General features: G+C 47.5%; 2 protein-coding genes across 6 annotated transcripts in view; one reads left to right on the top strand and one right to left on the bottom strand.

The window, feature by feature from the left end:
- pik3r4 (phosphoinositide-3-kinase, regulatory subunit 4) overlaps positions 1–9,154 on the top strand; it is an 18,748-nt gene extending 9,594 nt beyond the window's left edge. Inside the window, exons 11-21 of one of the 2 annotated variants that reach the window (XM_063880011.1) lie at positions 1,168–1,366; positions 1,998–2,089; positions 3,068–3,287; positions 3,367–3,532; positions 3,775–3,939; positions 4,169–4,380; positions 5,175–5,306; positions 5,530–5,630; positions 5,872–5,960; positions 7,840–7,960; positions 8,085–9,154. In XM_063880011.1, the coding sequence (XP_063736081.1) occupies positions 1,168–1,366; positions 1,998–2,089; positions 3,068–3,287; positions 3,367–3,532; positions 3,775–3,939; positions 4,169–4,380; positions 5,175–5,306; positions 5,530–5,630; positions 5,872–5,960; positions 7,840–7,960; positions 8,085–8,255 (1,668 nt within the window). In that variant the 3' untranslated portion in view covers positions 8,256–9,154. Of the gene's footprint in view, positions 1–1,167; positions 1,367–1,997; positions 2,090–3,064; positions 3,288–3,366; positions 3,533–3,774; positions 3,940–4,168; positions 4,381–5,174; positions 5,307–5,529; positions 5,631–5,871; positions 5,961–7,839; positions 7,961–8,084 lie in introns of both variants that reach the window. The other variant, XM_063880009.1, reaches the window with a different exon arrangement.
- Positions 9,155–9,432: 278 nt separating this feature from the next.
- Positions 9,433–21,750, bottom strand: part of LOC134862233 (collagen alpha-6(VI) chain-like) — a 50,465-nt gene continuing 38,147 nt past the window's right edge. For 3 of the 4 annotated variants that reach the window (XM_063880000.1, XM_063880004.1, XM_063880002.1), the window contains 18 exons: positions 20,800–20,862; positions 20,376–20,438; positions 20,116–20,166; positions 19,928–19,963; positions 19,770–19,832; positions 19,420–19,482; positions 19,016–19,051; positions 17,624–17,660; positions 17,521–17,532; positions 16,751–17,244; positions 15,826–15,916; positions 15,368–15,681; positions 14,800–15,136; positions 14,622–14,709; positions 14,210–14,361; positions 13,325–13,492; positions 12,057–12,104; positions 9,433–10,476 (listed from right to left, as the gene is read on the bottom strand). In XM_063880000.1, coding sequence (XP_063736070.1) covers positions 10,301–10,476; positions 12,057–12,104; positions 13,325–13,492; positions 14,210–14,361; positions 14,622–14,709; positions 14,800–15,136; positions 15,368–15,681; positions 15,826–15,916; positions 16,751–17,244; positions 17,521–17,532; positions 17,624–17,660; positions 19,016–19,051; positions 19,420–19,482; positions 19,770–19,832; positions 19,928–19,963; positions 20,116–20,166; positions 20,376–20,438; positions 20,800–20,862 — 2,292 coding nt within the window. In that variant the 3' untranslated portion in view covers positions 9,433–10,300. The remainder of the gene's footprint in view (positions 10,477–12,056; positions 12,105–13,324; positions 13,493–14,209; positions 14,362–14,621; positions 14,710–14,799; positions 15,137–15,367; positions 15,682–15,825; positions 15,917–16,750; positions 17,245–17,520; positions 17,533–17,623; positions 17,661–19,015; positions 19,052–19,419; positions 19,483–19,769; positions 19,833–19,927; positions 19,964–20,115; positions 20,167–20,375; positions 20,439–20,799; positions 20,863–21,750) is intronic. The other variant, XM_063880003.1, reaches the window with a different exon arrangement.

The following is a 21,750-nucleotide window of genomic DNA, read 5'->3' as shown; positions in this document are numbered from 1 at the left end:
TCTGTGTGTAATGCTGTCTTGATTGATCCTGTGTGTCCTCAGCTCTCAGTGCTGTCCAGAACAGCAGCTGAATGGGTTAAACGCCCCCTGGGGGTTGGGGCCCCCTGGGGTTGATGGATGTGACTGTGTTTCAGAAACACGCTGGCTTTGAAAACCGGGTCGGAGATCAGAGTCTGTTTTTATAAACCACTCTTTTCTTCCTAAAAGATCCATCTGGAAGACACATTCAGTGTCTGGAAATTCTGAGGAAAAACCACAAGCATGCTTCACACATCTGCTCGATTCACAAATCACACAGCAGCCCGCAGCCGCTCCGTTTCACAATAACATAAAACATTAACATAAAATATGTTATAAAGTTAGGAGGTTAAAGTTAGGTTTTTTAAAGATTGAAAAACAATATTATAAGTTTAAATGAAGTGTCTAATAAAAATGTAATATTAATTCAGATATTAAAATAAATAACAATAGTTGAGGTAAATATTTAATCAAATTTAAAAAAGTGTAAATAAACATAAAAAGCAGGAAGGAACCAAACCATCTCTACCAAGATCAAATCAAATATTAATACAAACATTAGAAGTAAAATGTCCAATAAAAGATAAATATATATAAAAATAATAGAGTTAAATAAATCATGAGTTAAAGTAAAATGTGCCAAAACAGATCAAATTAGACTGCTTAAATAAACCAAACCAGTTAAATTAACATTAAAAATACACAAGTTTGATTGTGCTAACAAGATAAAGTAAAATACAAATATTCATACCAACGTTTCAAGATTCAAAGTAAAATGTCTAATCAAAGAAATCGACAAAAAATATCTATCCAAACATAAGAAGATGCAGTCAAAAGGCCGATAGAAATGTAAATAAGCGCTCTCAAAGGGGTGTTTGCCTTGTGCACAACAGCCACACTGGTCCTTATTATTTCAGATGTTCTTTAAATTCACAATAATATTTTTCCATGACAACATGTGATAATCCCTCGTGCTATTTACAATCTGTAAACCCTTACAGCTACTCTATCAATTTATATAGTCACTTTAAAAGTCTACTCTTTTTGAATTCCTCGGCCTGTGCTGTCGCTGCAGGACGAATGAAAATAAGAAAGTGATTCTGACAAAAGGCAGTCTGTGTTGACTCTGCTTTATTCCTCGTGCTGCAGGGGATGACGGAGGCGGAGGAAGACAAGCTGCTGGCGCTCAAAGACTTCATGCTAAAGTCCAACAAGGCCAAAGCCAACATGGGGGAGCCCAGCCCACCCGGGGAGGGGCACAGCGGGGTCATCGACCTCGCTGTGCTCGGCATCACCGGCCGGCAGGTGGACCTGGTGAAGCCCAAAGCTGAGCCCGAGGACAAGAGAGGTTAGAGTTCTTTAAATACATTAATATATTAAATGAATTCATATTATACATCCAACATTACATCATTCAGTTTCTACCCAAAGTCAAATGAAAAAACAGATCAAAATAAAAACATTTCATAAATAATATTCAGAAAACAGGCGAGGAGGAAAACGTTTCTCATGCTATTTAATGTGGGTTTGAAAACCCTACGTTCAACATTTCAATTTCTTACTCCATTTTTGTTTCTTCCACACAATTAAAAATAATAATGAAGCATTCCATATTTAAGAACGTGTATCTTTGATTCATTTTTCTGAAAGCCTCTAATTCTCCTTAAATTAGATTAGATTTGAAGTATTTTGATGTTACTGATTTGGTACGCAAGTAAAAATCCTTCCTCCACGAGCCTGCTGAACCCGGCCGTGTGTTTTTGATTACACTCACGTGAAAAAGATCATAAAAAAGGTGTTTTTCTTTTCATCTTTCTCACCTCTGCACAGGTTTGTAATTAATCATGAGATCGGACTGCAGCACGCCGCGGTGCCGCACACATGTGGCTGAGACTTTAAAGCCTTGGTGGTTTATGATGGTGGGGACACGTCTGGCATGCTGCTTTAATGGACCTGTTGTTGTTGTTGTTCTCCTGCAGCGAGGAAGCACACCAAACAGGACTCCACCATGAACGAGGAGTGGAAGAGCATGTTCGGGTCCCAGGAGCCCTCCTCCAGCCAGCCGCCCACGGTAACTTCAGATTATAATCCTGCCTCTTCCGCCTGAATGTTTGCAGCGCTGCTAGTCCTGGAGCGTTGCTACAACATGCGTTAGCAGCACAGCAACACGTGCGGGATCATCAGGGTTGTTGTGCTGTGGCTTTTCACCAAGCCGTTTCCACACACACTGCATAAAACTGCGAACGTCTTCCCCGTAGGGATGGATGGGGAATCATCAGAGCTCAAAATCCAACCTTGAGGACATACTGAATTCCTCACACTTTACCAGAGACATCAAATAGAAGGTGTACATTAAACCTGCAGGGGTTTTTTGCTTCATGTTAGAAAAACCTCACTCGACACCGGCTTGTGTTTCAATAACCAGGATACATGTATTCAATATCTGTGCAAGAATGGAAGGAGTCATCACAAACAGCAGGACAGATAGTTCCCCGGGCTGTGTCCTTACTGCGCCTGACCTGCAGGAGAGTGTGCACCGTTTCAGACTACATCAGCTGCCGTGCTCCACTGCAGGATCGCCAGGGAAGACATGCTTATCTTCCCAGAGGACAAACACCGTCACCAGCTCTGACACATTCTGCTTTCTTCCGGTGACCTTATACAGTCCTAAACTCGGCCCTTCCTGTCCTTGAACGAGCACGTTCAGAATCACCCGTACGGCGAATCAGTATGACCGCGAAGTTGAGCTCTGTTCCCGTCGAGTTCCAGCTCATTCCGCTGTGAAGTACTTTGCAATAGGATACTGTACGTAGTTTATCAGACTGCATGTAAATCCTTTTCCACCCTTACCTATGGTAGTTCTTTGGGTTGTTTTTCCTTTAGCTGTGTATATGTATGCACCGTAGACTCCTCCTGTGTGTTAACCTACCTGCCAATAAACCTGTCTCTGGTTTAGGAGTGTGGCATACCTTTAGGCCTGTTAAGTATAATAACCAGCTGTGTGTGTGTGTGTGTTTGTGTGTGTGTGTGTGTGTGTGTGTGAGAGCAGGCGGAGGGTTCGTCGGGTCAGACCAGGAAGAGCTCTGCGGTGCCGGCGCTGCCCGCTCTGCAGACAGTGGCGAGCGGGCCGGCATACCAGAGACGCCTCAACACCTGCAGGGTGGAGCTGCAGCAGCTGGTGCAGCAGAGAAGGGAGCAGTGCAGCGCCGAGCGCAAGCACAAGCACATGATGGAGAGCGCCGAGTGGGAGAGCAGACCCCCCCCTCCAGGTACACACACACACACACACACACACACACACACACACACACACACACCGTAGCTGTGTGTAATACCGGTGTGTTTCAGGGTGGCACCCTAAGGGGCTGCTGGTGGCTCACCTTCACGAACACAAAGCGGCCGTGAACCGGATCAGAGTTTCCGACGAACACTCCATCTTCGCCACGGCCTCCAACGACGGCACTGTCAAAGTGTGGGACAGCCAGAAGATGGAGGGCAAGACCACCACCACCAGGTGAGGCTGGAAACACACACACACACACACACACACACACACACACACACACACCTGCAGAGCTCCAGGTATTCAACACCTGTGTTACGTGTATTACATCAACAGGTGCCTTTAAAGAGCTCCTTCTGTTCCCAGAGTGGGGGGTGAGCCTCCCCTCTAGCTTCAGTTGGAGCACTGGGAACCCACCGGCTCTGCTTCCCCTTCCCTGAATGCATGCTCACAGCTGTTGTGTGCTCCTGCAGGTCGGTGCTGACCTACTCTCGTATCGGCGGTCACGTGAAGACGCTAACCTTCTGTCAGGGCTCTCATTACCTCGCCGTGGCCTCCGATAACGGGTCCATCCAGCTGCTGGCAGTCGAGGCCAACAAACCCCCCAAATCCCCCAAAGTCCAGCCCTTTCAGACCAGGTACCTGCACGTTACATATCCCCAGCCTGTTCAATAACTATGAAGCTGCTGTGATCCGCACGACAACAATAAGACTTCCAGAGCTTTGTGATTGGCTGAGGTGGAGACAGGTGGATGTTCAGCCTCTCTGCTGTCCTGTCATCAGCAGAGAGAGATCACTTGCTGTGCCCTGGTGTGGAGGTCAATGGTTCTCTGAGTGTGTCTTTGGTTGTGTGCCTGTGTGTCTCAGGGCTCTGGACCTGCAGGAGGACGGCTGTGCGGTGGACCTCCATCACTTTAACTCCGGTGCTCAGTCCGTGCTTGCCTACGCCACCGTCAACGGCTCCCTGGTGGGCTGGGACCTCCGCTCCAACTCCAATGCCTGGACGCTCCGCCACGACCTCCGCCTCGGACTCATCACCTCGTTCACCGTCGACATGCACCAGTGCTGGCTCTGCCTCGGTGTGTGTGTGTGTGTGTGTGTGTGTGTGTGTGTGTGTGTGTGTGTGTGTGTGTGTGTGTGTGTGTGTGTGTGTGTGTGTGTGTGTGTGTGTGTGTGTGTGTGTGTGTGTGTGTGTGTGTGTGTGTGTGTGTGTGTGTGTGTGTGTGTGTGTGTGTGTGTGTGTGTGTGTGTGTGTGTGTGTGTGTGTGTGTGTGTGTGTGTGTGTGTGTGTGTTCTAATGTGTTTAGTATGTATGCCTAAATACACTGCCCGGCCAAAGAAAGGTCCCCAGCCTGTGGGGGCCATGCTATGATCTGGGGGGGCTGCAGCTGGTCTGCTCTAGGTTCAGCAACCCAAAGAATGAGGTCAGCTGACTCACTGAATATCCTGAAGGACAGGTTGTTCCATCCATGGATCTCTTCTCCCCTGATGGAGCGGGCATGTTCCAAGAGGACAATGCCAGGATCCATCGGGCTCAGACTGTGAGAGAGTGGTTCAGGGAGCATGAGACATCATTTCACACATGGATCGGCCCCCCCAGAGTCCTGACCTGAACCCCATTGAGGGTCTTTGGGATGTGCTGGAGAAGACTTTGATCAGTGGTCTGAATCTCCCGTCATCAATACAAGATCAAAAATTAATGCAAGACAGAAATAAATGTTGAGCAGAAGCTCGTGGAAACGATGCCACAGAGAATGTGTGATCAAAGCTGAAGGCGGTCCAACGGATATTAGAGGGGGACCTTTTTTTTGGCCAGGCAGTGTGTATCCTTCCTGTAGTTAATCCCCCCCCCCACTTCCTGTTTTCTCCACAGGCACGAGCAGCGGCACCATGGCATGCTGGGACATGCGGTTCCAGCTGCCCATCTCCAACCACTCCCATCCCGCCCGATCTCGAATCAGACGGCTGCTGATGCACCCCCTCTACCAATCCTGGGTCATCGCAGGTGAGAGGGGGTCCCTCTGGGTTTTTAAATGATCAGGCTGTTTATCATCGGCCCGCCCCCTAGTTTCATCACGCCTCAATCTGATCTTACCTCCAGTCACATGACGACAAAGGTGTTCACTCAAAAAGGGGCGGGGCCAAGACATCCAGGGTCACAATGGGACGGTCTCATGTAAACAGAAAGAGTCCTGTCAGTGTGTAACTGTGTGTGTGTGTGTGTGTAGCTGTGCAGGGGAACAACGAAGTGTCGATGTGGGACATGGAGACCGGGGATCGTAAGTTCACCCTGTGGGCAAGCTCCGCCCCTCCACTGTCTGAGATGCAGGTAGGTGTGTGTGTGTGTGTGTGTGTGTCAGCAGCGGAACATAGAGGAGCCTTTAGTAATGATAATAAAGCTAATCTTCTGAAACAGTGATTCTCTTATTAAAATGTATTAAATATAAATCAGTTTGAGAAAAGGTTTTGGATTTGAACACGGACAATCTCACACAGAAATCCTAATGAATCGTCAAGGTGAAGAATCTGTGATATTGTGGTTATTATAAGTGTGTGTGTGTGTGTGGCAGCCCTCTCCTCACAGTGTGCATGGGATCTACTGCAGCCCTGCTGATGGAAACCCTCTGCTGCTGACGGCTGGATCGGACATGAGGATCAGGTGAACTGTTTTCTGGTCTTATTCTAACGATGTGATCACATGACTCCTTCTGATGTCACTGCAGATCTGCTGTGAGCTAGCTCGCTAACGTAGCTAACCTTCAGATATACTGACAAACTCTTCCAGTTCTGAGACAGACTCACTCTGAGACAGACTGACTCTGAGACAGACTCACTCTGAGACAGACTCATTCTGAGACAGACTCACTCTGAGACAGACTCACTCTGAGACAGACTCACTCTGAGACAGACTCATTCTGAGACAGACTCACTCTGAGACAGACTCACTCTGAGACAGAGGTCCAGTTTTATGATCCTGAAGGTCACCCAGCGCTCCGGTTCCAGCTGTGTGTGTCTCCCTTTAGTGTCCCCTGGTCTCCAGCTGTGTGCGTCTCTCTTTAGTGTCCCCATGGTCTCCAGCTGTGTGCGTCTCTCTTTAGTGTCCCCTGGTCTCAAGCTGTGTGCGTCTCTCTTTAGTGTCCCCTGGTCTCCAGCTATGTGCGTCTCTCTTTAGTGTCCCCTGGTCTCCAGCTGTGTGCGTCTCTCTTTACTGTCCCCTGGTTTCCAGCTGTGTGCGTCTCTCTTTAGTGTCCCCTGGTCTTCAGCTGTGTGCGTCTCTCTTTAGTGTCCCCTGTTCTTCAGCTGTGTGCGTCTCTCTTTAGTGTCCCCTGGTCTCCAGCTGTGTGCGTCTCTCTTTAGTGTCCCCTGGTCTCCAGCTGTGTGCGTCTCTCTTTAGTGTCCCCTGGTCTCCAGCTGTGTGTGTCTCTCTGTAATGTCTGCTGGTCTCCAGCTGTGTGCGTCTCTCTTTAGTGTCCCCTGGTCTCCAGCTGTGTGCGTCTCTCTTTAGTGTCCCCTGGTCTCCAGCTGTGTGCGTCTCTCTTTAGTGTCCCCTGTTCTCCAGCTGTGTGCGTCTTTCTTTAGTGTCCCCTGGTCTCCAGCTGTGTGCGTCTCTCTTTAGTGTCCCCTGGTCTCCAGCTGTGTGCGTCTTTCTTTAGTGTCCCCTGGTCTCCAGCTGTGTGCGTCTCTCTTGAGTGTCCCCTGGTCTCCAGCTGTGTGCGTCTCTCTTTAGTGTCCCCTGGTCTCCAGCTGTGTGTGTCTCTCTTTAGTGTCCCCTGGTCTCCAGCTGTGTGCGTCTCTCTTTAGTGTCCCCTGGTCTCCAGCTGTGTGCGTCTCTCTTTAGTGTCCCCTGGTCTCCAGCTGTGTGCGTCTCTCTTTAGTGTCCCCTGGTCTCCAGCTGTGTGCGTCTCTCTTTAGTGTCCCCTGGTCTCCGTTGTGTTGGAGCTTCTTGCAGTGTTTGGTTTCTGCAGCTTTTAGTAAACTGCTCATGTTTCCTCTGCTGAATGTTCTCTAGATGCTGCATGTGTTGAAGAGCTGCTGCAGATGTTTCTGCATGAGTTCTGATTTGTGTTTCTGTATCTGCATCCTTCCTGAAGCTGCAGTTCCTCCTGATGAAGAGGTTTGGGCCGTTGCAGCGCAGGGATTAATGCTGCACATAATGCAGTCTGACTAAACTAGTAATTAATTTAAGGTTTTGAAAAGATGCTTTGCAGTCTCATGCGCAGCAGTCCTTTGAATCCAATCGCGTGTGTGTTGCACATGATGCCGGAACACACCAACACCAGTTTGAAAATCTGCAGCATCTTTGTTGTGCGTGTGAGAAACACACATGTAAACAATCGGTGTGTTAAAATGTCTGAAGCAGCGAGAGGGTTAAATCCAGAGAGACGGGGATCAGAGAGGACGTCCAACATCTGCTACAGATCAGATGGGACGAGAGGGGAGAGGCAGAGCAATAACAACACAACTACTGGAGAGTAAACAAATAAAAACAGAGCGCAGAGACACGACTGAGAACTGTGTGTCTGTCTGCGTGTGCGCAGGTTCTGGGACCTGGCGTACCCTGAGAGGTCATACATCGTGGCGGGGGGGGCCAACGACTCCCTGCACTGTCCCTCTGTGATGTACAGCAGGAAGATCATTGAGGGCACTGAGGTGGTGCAGGTACATACACACACACACACACACACACACACACACACACACACACACACTTGTATTCCCATCAGTGTGTGTGGGAGACACTGTAAGAATTGATTTGATGTGTGTGATGTCTTGTGGCGGGCAGGAGATCCACAGTAAGCAGAAGAGCGGTGTGCTGGAGGACGCTCCCCGCCGCGGCCCCGACTCACTTCCTGTTGGACACCACGACATCGTGACGGACATCGCCACCTTCCAGACCACGCAGGGATTCATCGTCACCGCCTCCAGGGACGGCATCGTCAAAGTGTGGAAGTGACACACACATACACACACACACACACACACACACACACACACACACACACACAGGATCTGTGTCATTGCACGCTAACATCAGCTCGTTATGAATGGATTTCCTCCGTCTGCAGCCGATGAGCTCCTCCTCTCATTGGCTGCTGCTGATGCTGTTTGTAACTTCCTGTTTTATCAACCAATCACGTCTCCACCTCACTTTTGTTCTCTTGTGCAAAATGCTGAATTTGACACTGTAAACTTCAACTGAGTGTTGTGTTTGTAACAGCTTAAACACAAATGAAATCTAATCACAGGAGCTATGAGTGCTGCAGATTAGATTGTGTAATTAGTATTCTTATTGTTTACCTATCCTTCACAAACGTCACAGTCTCTTCAGCCAGCCACCTGTATTCACTGGCGGCACCATAAGCTATTTTTTATTCAAAAACATATTTTTTGGGGAGTGTAGATCCATATTGGATTTTCAAAGACAAATCCTCCGCTGCAGCGCTGATTATGATATTAATCGTGCACCGATTAATTCATTTGAGAGTGGAAACATGACATCGTTTTGGGCTAAACTGCTGACATGTCCCCCGAACACATCCAGAGATTAGCAGGAAATCAACACGTTCATAATTCTCTCAGCAGGAGCTAAAGAAACTGAGCTTTCGTCCCCTTTTCCGGTTGAGAACTGAGACCCTTGATCTCCAGCTTTCAGACGTGATGGATGTGATTCCTGTATTAACCCCCCCCCCATAAACAGATCATTAATGCTCTCTGCTCTCGTTTTGTACATATACGTTATTTTAAATCTTGAGTAATATAAAGTTTGATTTGTACAAATATCCCATAATACAACGTGTTGCTGCGTCTCAACGTTTGTCCACCTGTTGAATAAAACCTGCAGCAGAAACCTTCCTCCTCGTCTTTCTGATGCTTTCATTCTGAAGAAGTAGCATTTCAGGCTTTGTTAATAAAAGGATTTTAAAATGTTTTATAATTGAAAATACAGAACACCGACTCCACTGCACAGGATCGACCCGGAGGAAGGAGAAGTTCATCACATAGAAACAAACGATCACTTTCAAACCTTCAGATGAACTGATGGAGCTTCTTCTCAACGGTAACATGTGCAGAGAAAATGACTATAGAAGAGTAGTTTGTGTTTAATAATTCCTGTAATTCAGACAAACATAAACATTTTATAAAGTCTTTATTGTTTTGTTTTTTACATGAAGCACCGTCGAAAAATCTCCACATGTTCAAAATCCAGGAGCAGAGAGTTTGAAATACTAATGAATTAGTTTAATATTTGGCTAATATTTAGAAAGCTGACAACTATTTAAAGATGAATCTTTACGATTCATTTATTAGTTTCAAGTCTTGAACAACTGACTATTCTGCTGGTCTTTCAAAAAAGTATTCTTCTAATGTTCCTTTATCTGCAACTACTCAAGAGGGGCGTCGGTTTAAAACATATGTATATCAGTGTTCATACTTTAGGATTATTCCCTTGGTATTCAACAACTAACTCGCTTAAATTATTCCTTCAGACTTATTTTCCAGCTTGAGTGATGCTTTTATCTAATGTGTCGTGATGTCCAGATGCAGTCTCACTTCCTGTCGTGTCTCAGCAGCTGGTCCTATGAATGAAACCTCTCTGAGCAGTGACTCAAAGAAACACGTGGAGCTGGTTTACATAAGAACACTTTATTGTGGTTTCTGAAGCCTCCCTTCACACACACTCCAGCCTCCACAGATAGCACCTGATAAGAAGACTCAAACTGTTTGTCTCCGTCAGCTTTAATCTAAAATTCTCTATTGCAAAATGGTGAAGGTTTAAAATAAAACAAGGAAATAACTTCCTGCTGACTCAGAAGCATTTTGGTTTTTGGAACAGTTTAAACTTTCCCTGAAGGTGTTTTTAGTTTCGTTTAAAAGTCCCACAACAAAAGTTCTGGAGTCATTCGTAAAGTCTCTCTGCTGTTTCCTCAGGAGATGCACGTGTGACATTCTGTGTTTTCCTCCTCCTCTTCCTCCTCCTCGTCCTGCTCTTCCTCCTCCTCACCGGCTCTTCGTCAGACAGAGGCTCTCGCACTCGTCCTGCGTGTTGAAGCGGTTCTTGTTTCCTCCGCAGCCTCCGAACCAGAAGCGCGAGCACTCGCTCTGCTCTGAGTCGAAGAACCACACCATGGTGTAGTTACTGCAGCTGCCCACGTCCTGCTTCAGGAAGCAGCTGTCTGCAGGGGGACACGTTAGAGCGTTACACACTGCTGTCTGCAGGGGGACAAGTTACAGTGTTACACTCTGATGTCTGCAGGGGGACAAGTTAAAGTGTTACACACTGCTGTTTGCAGGGGGACAAGTTAAAGTGTTACACACTGCTGTCTGCAGGGGGACAAGTTAAAGTGTTACACACTGCTGTCTGCAGGGGGACAAGTTACAGTGTTACACTCTGATGTCTGCAGGGGGACAAGTTAAAGTGTTACACACTGCTGTCTGCAGGGGGACAAGTTAAAGTGTTACACACTGCTGTCTGCAGGGGGACAAGTTAAAGTGTTACACACTGCTGTCTGCAGGGGGACAAGTTACAGTGTTACACTCTGATGTCTGCAGGGGGGACACGTTACAGCGTTACACTCGGCTGTCTGCAGGGGGACAAGTTAGAGCGTTACACACTGCTATCTGCAGGGGGACAAGTTACAGTGTTACACTCTGATGTCTGCAGGGGGACAAGTTAAAGTGTTACACACTGCTGTTTGCAGGGGGGACACGTTACAGCGTTACACTCGGCTGTCTGCAGGGGGACAAGTTAGAGCGTTACACATTGCTGTCTGCAGGGGGACAAGTTACAGTGTTACACTCTGCTGTCTGCAGGGGGACACGTTACAGCGTTACACTCGGCTGTCTGCAGGGGGACAAGTTACAGTGTTACACTCTGCTGTCTGCAGGGGGACACGTTACAGCGTTACACTCGGCTGTCTGCAGGGGGACAAGTTAAAGTGTTACACACTGCTGTCTGCAGGGGGACAAGTTAAAGTGTTACACACTGCTGTCTGCAGGGGGACAAGTTACAGTGTTACACTCTGATGTCTGCAGGGGGACAAGTTAGAGCGTTACACATTGCTGTCTGCAGGGGGACAAGTTACAGTGTTACACTCTGCCGTCTGCAGGGGGACAAGTTACAGTGTTACACTCTGCCGTCTGCAGGGGGACAGGTTAGAGCGTTACACTCTGCCGTCTGCAGGGGGACAGGTTAAAGCTTACACTCTGCCGTCTGCAGGGGGACAGGTTAGAGCGTTACACTCTGCTGTCTGCAGGGGGACAAGTTAGAGCGTTACACTCTGCCGTCTGCAGGGGGACAGGTTAAAGTGTTACACTCTGCTGTCTGCAGGGGGACAAGTTAGAGCGTTACACTCTGCCGTCTGCAGGGGGACAGGTTAAAGCTTACACTCTGCCGTCTGCAGGGGGACAGGTTAGAGCGTTACACTCTGCTGTCTGCAGGGGGACAGGTTAAAGCTTACACTCTGCCGTCTGCAGGGGGACAGGTTAGAGCGTTACACTCTGCTGTCTGCAGGGGGACAGGTTAGAGCGTTACACTCTGCTGTCTGCAGGGGGATAGGTTCGAGCGTTACACTCTGCTGTCTGCAGGGGGACAGGTTAGAGCGTTACACTCTGCTGTCTGCAGGGGGATAGGTTCGAGCGTTACACTCTGCTGTCTGCAGGGGGACAGGTTCGAGCGTTACACTCTGCTGTCTGCAGGGGGACATTGAAGGACTCAATTTGAAAAACACCCGTAAGGTTTAAAAAAGTTTTTTACCTTTGGAGCCGAAACTGGCCAGCTCCGGCTGAGGGAGGATGTTCGGATCTGTGAGAGGAGACACACACACACACACACACACACACACACACACACACACACACACACACACACACACACACACACACACACACACAGGAGTGAAGTGAGCTGCACAGATTCATCTTTTAGTTTTGTACTTGCAGGAATGATTACCTCCTCAAACTGTACTGAACCCGAACCAGAACCATATCTGTGTATTCATATCTCTCTGCAGCTGTTATCCCGCTGTGCAGAATCTATTTCAACATTCGGTTTTATCTCATTTTATTTACAGCGACACTTTTTCTTGAGTTGTGTTGCTACAAATAAAGCTGTTGATTCTTTGAATATTCTGCTGCCTTCGAAAAGTGTCACCTTTATTGAGATCCAGGAGCAGTGAGCAGTGATCAGAACCAACGGACAGCATGCTCAAGACGAGGCGTTGTTAATATCAAACATCGGGTCGATAAAAAAGTTAAGCGGCAGTCCACACAAGTAGTAGGTCATAGTCTAGTATGACAAAAAGGTCATGTAATGTCTTAAAGTCATGGAAATGTCTTAAAGTCATGGAAATGTCTTAAAGTCATGAAATGTCTTAAAGTCATGAAATGTCTTAAAGTCATGAAATGTCTTAAAGTCATGAAATGTCTTAAAGTCATGGAAATGTCTTAAAGTCATGAAATGTCCTAAAGTCATGAAATGTCCTAAAGTCATGAAATGTCTTAAAGTCATGAAATGTCTTAAAGTCATGAAATGTCTTAAAGTCATGGAAATGTCTTAAAGTCATGAAATGTCTTAAAGTCATGAAATGTCTTAAAGTCATGAAATGTCCTAAAGTCATGAAATGTCTTAAAGTCATGAAATGTCCTAAAGTCATGGAAATGTCTTAAAGTCATGAAATGTCCTAAAGTCATGAAATGTCTTAAAGTCATGAAATGTCCTAAAGTCATGGTATAATACGACAACAAGACAATTCAAAATCATGAGTGGTCATAAAAGGTCCCTGAAGTACGTCGAAGATGTTAATCACAAGAAAAGAAGTCATAACCAAGTCGCCGTACGGTTTGATTTATAGAGACATTAAAATTCATAGTGTCAAAAAAGTCAAAAGCTCAAAGTACAGGAAAAAGAAAAGTGTGTCAAAGAAGAAGAAGGTCAAAAAACATGCATAAAATAAGAAAAGTCAAGGTTTGAAAAAGACTGTTGGGCATGAAGAGGTCCACACACACGCTGTCAGCAGGACTTACGCTGGCCACACGTCCGGAAACACTCATGCTCCGAGTTAAAGCGGTTAGCGTTACCGTCGCAACCGCCGTACCAGAAGGCCGAGCATGCACCGAGGTCCGAGTCAAAGAACCAGCGGCGGACAAAGTCCTCACACTGAGAGCCAGCGTCAGCCTGCAGCCGACAACGGGCTGCAAGAAACACACACATTCAACACGAAACACACACACACACAACATCCTGCACGACACATGCAGCCGTGCACGCTTTAAGTTCATCGTGAGGTTGATGTTGGATCTTCTGAATGTTGAGCTGCTGCAGGAGAACTCATGCAGGTAACACAACTCGTTCCAGACACACAGCTTCAGTCCAATAAAGGGAAAGGGTTCAGAGCAGAGTACATCTGACAGGAGGAAGAGGCGCATCCGTGCGGTTAATGCGGACCGAACATGCAATCAGTGACTCTGCGAGAGGAACACATCTGTGGGAAGCTAAACTGCAGGGCGGAGGCATCAGGGTCTACTTTATCAACTCCTATTGACCGGGAACTTTTCTTTTGTGCTTAGTGATTACTCTGATATTGTGCTGTATAGGTATACACATTCTGGAAAGGCACCAGGGTTGAGTATGTTCATAATAATGATGTGCTATAACAAATCTCTCATTATAATCCATAAGTACATCTCAGTCTGGGGATTCATAAAGAAGGTATAAAAGTCATAGTGTAGTTTGTCAAAATACAACTGCAACATCCTAAATCAGTGTGTGTGTGTGTGTGTGTGTGTGTGTGTGTGTGTGTGTGTGTGTGTGTGTGTGTGTGTGTGTGTGTGTGTGTGTGTGTGTGTGTGTGTGTGTGTGTGTGTGTGTGTGTGTGTGTGTGTGTGTGTGTGTGTGTGTGTGTGTGTTACCGTTGGACCGTGAGATGAATCTCTGTCCGTCTCCTCTCAGCGTCAGGGAGTCGATGATGTCCAGCTGTCCGGTCTGTCCTCCTGTCTGCTCCTGAAAGCCAGTCTCCCCCTGCACCTCCTCCCCAAACAACTCCACCTCGGCCGCCCCCTGCCTGCAAACACAGCGGATCCACGTCATGGACTGTGGCTCTCAGAATACATCATGCATCGAAATGGATTTTTACGAGAATCTCTTCGACGACATTTTCCATTTCAATTTTTCAAATCTTACACAAGTCTGTAAAAAAAGAACAGTATTTCAAAATAGTCTTTAAAAGTCGTAAATATTTCCCAAAAGTCATTTTAAAACATGTCACTAAAGGTCGTGGAGTGAGTCTTCTGAGGGTTCGCTCAGCTCTGCAGTTTCATTCACCCCGGGATGAAGAGCTGTCCTCCACTTGGCTCCCTCAGCTGCTCACAGGTCCGAGTTAAAGAGGAGGGGGGATAAGCGTTCACCCCCTCTGGAATAAACACACACACACACACTGATCAGATACTTCATTACAAAAAGAAAAAAAAGGGGGGGGGGCATATTAAGTGTGTGTTCTTACTGGTGAGAGCGGAGAGGAAGACCCTGAAGAAGCGCTGGGTGTAGCCCTGCTCCTCGGCCTTCAGTCTGTCCAGGTGGACCAGGTGCTGCAGGACCGGCCCCCCCGCCAACTCCTCCACCTGCCTGCGGTCGTAGCGCTCGCCCACCGTCACCACGAACACCGCCACCCCCTCGCACTTGGCCTTCTGGGAGACGTAGTTGAGCTTGGCCCGGTCCTCGAGGGCCGTGCTGGTTCCCACCACGGTCAGCACCGCCCTCTTCCTGCCGGGCTGCGCTGCCTTCGGGAACAGCTCCTTCAGGGCGAAGTCCAGAGTGAAGCCCAGCGCCGAGGAGCCGCCCTGCAGAGTCCCCGTTCATGTGGAGGACAGAAGAACAGAGTCACTGACTGTGGTTCTGTTGGGGTAAATGGCTTCGAGTCGAACTGAAAGAGTTTTATTTCATATTGTTCTGATTCCAGAAAAGTGTTTTTTAATCAAATACTAAAAAGTCCGGTACTCTTCACAAACACACTCTAATATGACCCAACATGTATTGCTCCTAACGTAATCTGAGGATCAGGGACGGTGTACCTGCTGCGTCATGTTCATCAGGTGCCTCCTCATCAGGGCGGAGGTCTGGAAGGTCCCAAACCCAAACTCCACCTTGGGGGTCCGGGTGCCGCTCTGCTGGACGACGGCCAAGCGGGCCCCTGGGCTGGTCCTGCGGGGCGTGGGGGTCACGGCCAGCTGCTCCACCACGGAGCCCAGCAGCTGCTGCATGCCGGCATACTCGTCAGCCTGCACCTCCCTGGAGCTGTCCACCACCAGAACCAGGTCCACATCCGCCTCCTGAGGCGGCACCGGGTCCTGGATGAAGGAGCACTGCTGCGAACGCTGGCACGGGTCTGAGGAAACACCACAAACAACATTCCTCTCAGCGGGGAGCCGGACCCGTGTGGGCTGACATCAACCCACAGAGACGCTCCTGTGTATACCCGAGAGCTTTGCTTTGCTTAAAGACAACGAACAGGAGAGCAGTGGCTGCGTACCGTAACAGATGGCGCAGTTCTTGACCTTCATCAGGTCGGGGGCCGGGTCCCTCCCCAGCAGCGTGAAAATGGAGGCCCCGGATTCGTCCACCTGGGGTCAAAAACAGCAGCTCTTAGAGAGGTCAAATCTGAAACACAGCGACAGTTTTCCTAACGCTCAGGAGTCTGTGGGCGGTGGAGCTCGTCTGAGGCGTAGAGGAGGAGCAACGGGAGCTGGAATACAGGACTGTGTTTCAGAGACCCAGAAGTCTCTAAGTGTCGGCCATGATAACAGCTGTTGGGATTCTGTCGCTTCAACACTTACTTTATATCACACGGCTTGGTTGAATACTCTCTTCTGATTGGTCAATTTGTAAACTTCAGAGGTTGTTAATACTCGATAACACACCGCTGCGAAGCAAAATAATGACCGTTGCTGAGGAAGATCACTGGAGAGAAGAGGTTTAAAGACAGACAGGAAGTAAACACTAAAGGGAACAGCAGAAGAAGATGGACAGGAAGTAAACACTAAAGGGAACAGCAGGAGAAGACAAACAGGAAGTAAACACTAAAGGGAACAGCAGAAGAAGACAGACAGGAAGTAAACACTAAAGGGAACAGCAGAAGAAGACAGACAGGAAGTAAACACTAAAGGGAACAGCAGAAGAAGACAGACAGGAAGTCAACACTAAAGGGAACAGCAGAAGAAGACAGACAGGAAGTAAACACTAAAGGGAACAGCAGAAGAAGAGAGACAGGAAGTAAACACTACAGGGAACAGCAGAAAAAGACAGACAGGAAGTCAACACTAAAGGGAACAGCAGAAGAAGACAGACAGGAAGTCAACACTAAAGGGAACAGCAGAAGAAGACAGACAGGAAGTCAACACTAAAGGGAACAGCAGAAGAAGACAGACAGGAAGTGAGTGAATTAGTGAGACTCCCACCTTCAGGGCCCGGGCGACAGCAGGAGCGGCCTTCAGCGAGATGACGACGGGGACGATGTTGAGGCCGCGGTACTCCATGGTGGCGGTGAGGATGTCTTCCACGTCCTGCGACGGCCCGTTGGAGAGGAAGACGGCCACCTTCCTCATCATCACTCCCGCTCGCACGCGCTTGAAGACGTGCTGCCCCACGAAGCGCATGGCGGCCCCCAGCTGCCGCCGGCTGGACGTCCTTTCCAGGGCCACGTTCCTCAGCAGCTCCAGCAGCTGCGTCTTGCGCCGGTAGTCCTGGAAGCGGATCAGGTACTTGGTGTGGGCGCTGTACCCCACCACGGCCACACGGGCCCCCGTGGGACAGTTGCTCTCGGAGACGGAGACGTCCTCCAGCAGCGTCAGCAGGGCCGAGCGCTGCCGCTCGAAGGCCGCCGGCGTCACGTCCTCCGACATGTCCAGCCCCAGCACCAGCTCCGTGGGGAAGGCCGGGCACGACGAGCCGTCTGGAGGACAGACAGAAGAGGTGATGAGAGGCTGAACCTCGTACACACGTCAAGTCTAAGTTATTAATACAGCCTGATATCACTCCACCTGTTGGTCTCAGCGGGATGTACAGATTAACAAGTCTGACAGATTCCAACATTAAGGGGGAAGGGGGGGGGTTAGGGTTAGGGTTAGGGTTATTATCATCAGTATTTTGGTGATCAGACAGATTTATAAACTCCAGGAGAGCCTGACGCCATCCTTCGTCCGGCCAATGTTAAAGTGGAGCTACTTACCCATGGAACAAGCTGTGTGGAGAGAAAGGAATGGATTTTAGAAACTGAATGCACTTACTGAAACATAACCTCTCTTATTGTCCTGTAAAAAAGGGTTTCTCACCACAGTTGTCTCTGATGTAGGTGATCAGCTGACACTCCTGAGAGAACACACAATCACAAGGTAGTATTTATACCAGTTTCAGGGGTGTTCCCTCTCCTGTACGTGATAGGCTAAGGGGGATGGACATCTCTAAGCGGTTGACCAATCACCAATCTTTAAAGTAGAGACACTATATACTGATATACACCTGAACATCAGCAGGAGAGGACTCTTTAAAGCAGAGACTCTACATACTGATATACACCTGAACATCAGCAGGAGAGGACTCTTTAAAGTAGAGACACTACATACTGATATACACCTGAACATCAGCAGGAGAGGACTCTTTAAAGTAGAGACGCTACATACTGATATACACCTGAACATCAGCAGGAGAGGACTCTTTAAAGTAGAGACACTACATACTGATATACACCTGAACATCAGCAGGAGAGGACTCTTTAAAGCAGAGACTCTACATACTGATATACACCTGAACATCAGCAGGAGAGGACTCTTTAAAGTAGAGACACTACATACTGATATACACCTGAACATCAGCAGGAGAGGACTCTTTAAAGCAGAGACTCTACATACTGATATACACCTGAACATCAGCAGGAGAGGACTCTTTAAAGTAGAGACTCTACATACTGATATACACCTGAACATCAGCAGGAGAGGACTCTTTAAAGTAGAGACACTACATACTGATATACACCTGAACATCAGCAGGAGAGGACTCTTTAAAGTAGAGACACTACATACTGATATACACCTGAACATCAGCAGGAGAGGACTCTTTAAAGTAGAGACACTACATACTGATATACACCTGAACATCAGCAGGAGAGGACTCTTTAAAGTAGAGACGCTACATACTGATATACACCTGAACATCAGCAGGAGAGGACTCTTTAAAGTAGAGACTCTACATACTGATATACACCTGAACATCAGCAGGAGAGGACTCTTTAAAGTAGAGACACTACATACTGATATACACCTGAACATCAGCAGGAGAGGACTCTTTAAAGTAGAGACTCTACATACTGATATACACCTGAACATCAGCAGGAGAGGACTCTTTAAAGTAGAGACGCTACATACTGATATACACCTGAACATCAGCAGGAGAGGACTCTTTAAAGTAGAGACACTACATACTGATATACACCTGAACATCAGCAGGAGAGGACTCTTTAAAGTAGAGACACTACATACTGATATACACCTGAACATCAGCAGGAGAGGACTCTTTAAAGTAGAGACTCTACATACTGATATACACCTGAACATCAGCAGGAGAGGACTCTTTAAAGTAGAGACTCTACATACTGATATACACCTGAACATCAGCAGGAGAGGACTCTTTAAAGTAGGCAGGTGAATGGAGGTTTAAGGTGGACTTACAGTCTGGTCTCTGGATCCAGGAGAACCTCTGGGACCCTGAGAAGAGAAGAAGAGTGTCACATGAAAATATCGAGCTCAGGCGTCCTATAGTGAAGGAGGTATTGTTCTTAGTAAGGATGTAAAGCTCAGTTTGTAAAATCAACAGACCCCGAACACTATTAGATTAACAACCTTTCATCTGGAGGATGGAACCAGCCGCACGTGGAAACCTGTCGCAGCACTAACTACCGATATACACTTGATAGGTTTGGTCGTCTCTTTACGCCGTGCTTCCGTAAAATGAATATCTGCTGTGTGGTTTAAAACATAGGGTGATTTCTACACTTCTGTGGATGTCTTCCCGTGAGAAGTGAGTATGTTTAAGATAGTATGCAGATTTAAGGCGGTCTGATGGAGAGGCTCACCCTGTGTCCTGGATATCCTGGATCTCCGGACACGCCTGATTCTCCGGGCCTGCCCGAGTTCCCCTGCATTAGAAACACCACGATAAGCAAAATCACAAACAGAAAACACTTAAAGGTCCCTAATTATACTCTTTATCAACATTATATTATCAGATATACAGAGCCTGTCTCTGATTGGCTGAAACACCAAACAGATCCCATAACCCCCTCTGTTTCAGGCCGGTTCCTGAAGAGCTGATTGTGTCTGTAGCTTTAATGCTAATGAGCTGCTGCTGGCCACGCCCCTCTGAAACGTGATTGGTTAAACAAAGATGGCGGAGTGGATTATGCATGATAGAGTTGAGACTCACGCCTCGCCCGACGTTCCCTTTGCGCCCCGGGTATCCTTCAGGTCCCTGCAGGCCGCTCTCCCCCTGGACACGGAAACACACTTCACTGAGCTTCTGATCTACTCCATCTATTTTCACTGCGATATGAATTGTGTTTTTCTGCCGTCAGGGAAACTCACCACCAGCCCGGGGTAACCAGGAAAACCAGGATCTCCCTTTAACCAGAAGAGAGTTTAAATGAACATCAAACCTTTACTGCAGGTCTTAAAACAGTTCCGTTTATTAAGGCCTGATGAATATTTCACTTCAGTCAGTTTTATTATTTTAAGGAAGTCTGATGTGGATCTGGGGAGAAAGGGTTTCCTACCTTTGCTCCTTTCGACCCTGCAGGTCCATACCCGTCTTTACCGTCCTGACCCTGAGACACACACACACACACACACACACACACACACACACACACACACACACACACACACACACACACACACACACACACACACACACACAGATCAGAAACACACTTCATATTACTGCAACACATACAAACACACACACACACACACACACACACACACACACACACACACACACACACACACACACACACACACACACACTACTGACCGGCATGCCTCGGGGTCCCCGTGGTCCTGGGACTCCCTTGTCTCCTGGGTCTCCCGGTTGGCCCTTCGACAGAAACACTCAGAGGTTACTTCACACTGCTCTCCCAGACTCTGGTATCCATTAGACATTACAAATAGAACCCGACACGGAGGCTGCCACTATCGGTCACCTTCTCTGAGTCCATCACAGACCTGCTCTAACTCCTATGTATTCTGTGGTTATCTCAGAAATCATGTGCAGCATTTGATAACCTCCCTTGTGTTTGTTGCTTTGCCTTTGTCTGTGTTTGGATTGGAAGTATTTCTAAATGAAATGTAGTGGTGGGCTTTTTTTCCACGAGGTCTGGTCAGATTTCTTTATTTATTCCTGTCATTCAGTATGTCCTCTGGCTTCCTGAGCCTGGTTTGTGTTTTGTTTGCCTAACCTTCTGTCCGTTAGCTCCTCGCCGCCCCGCTGACCCCGGGTTTCCAGCTGTTCCCGGTCCTCCCTACAGGAAGAAAGAAGAGAAAGTTGGGAATCATTTCAGTCACAATACACGAGGACAGAAAGGGTCCCACTGTGAACGCTCTCATATTTGAACCTTTCTTCCTAAATTATAAACTTCAAATAAATCTATTTTTTATTTAAATTCTGATAATAAAAATATTTCTTTTTGTGAATAAATAAAAACAGTTTTCATTTTGATTTTTCTTCATTTTGTCTGATTTCTGACTTTAATCTCAGAACAGTTTGATTACAGTCTCATGTCGTGCATCGATCTACTAAAGTCTGAACCAAAAAATCACATCTGTATCTAAAGAGACAGAACATAAGAAGGAAACATGGAGGACAAGAAGAAGTCCACAGGGACTCGGCTTGGGAACCGAAAGGACACCGGTCCCTGAAAGACCAAGAGCTACCGAGGTGTCCCTGAAGGCACCGTTCCCTACCCTGCTCCCGGGCACCCGACATATGGCAGCCCACTGCTCCCAACACTAGGAGGGGTCAAATGCAGAATGTACGTTTCCCCTCTGTGGGACCAGTAAGGGCTCCACTGTGGGACCAGTAAGGGTTTATTCTTCTTCTATAAATAAAGAATATACAGAAATATTAGACATATGGAAAAAAGATGGGATGACTCAGCAGATGTTGGGAAACCAGAGTCACTTACTGGATCAGCCCAGTCATGGTGGGACCCCACCTTTTAATGCTGCTGTTTTAAAACTACAGCTGTTACACAATACTGTACGCAGCTAATCTGCCCGGCGACAGTTTTTATTTCCCCGATCAGTGGTTTGGCAGGAAGGAGCTCTGAGTTTTTTCTGTCACTGATTTCATATCACAACCTCATGAGTAATAAGTCATTGTTGGGGCGGGTCAGACCCATAAAACACAT

This window comes from Eleginops maclovinus, chromosome 3 (assembly GCF_036324505.1).
Source record: "Eleginops maclovinus isolate JMC-PN-2008 ecotype Puerto Natales chromosome 3, JC_Emac_rtc_rv5, whole genome shotgun sequence".
Taxonomy (NCBI): Eukaryota; Metazoa; Chordata; class Actinopteri; order Perciformes; family Eleginopidae; genus Eleginops; species Eleginops maclovinus.
Note: the sequence above shows the minus strand (reverse complement) of the source record. Positions and strands in the feature narration are given on the sequence as shown.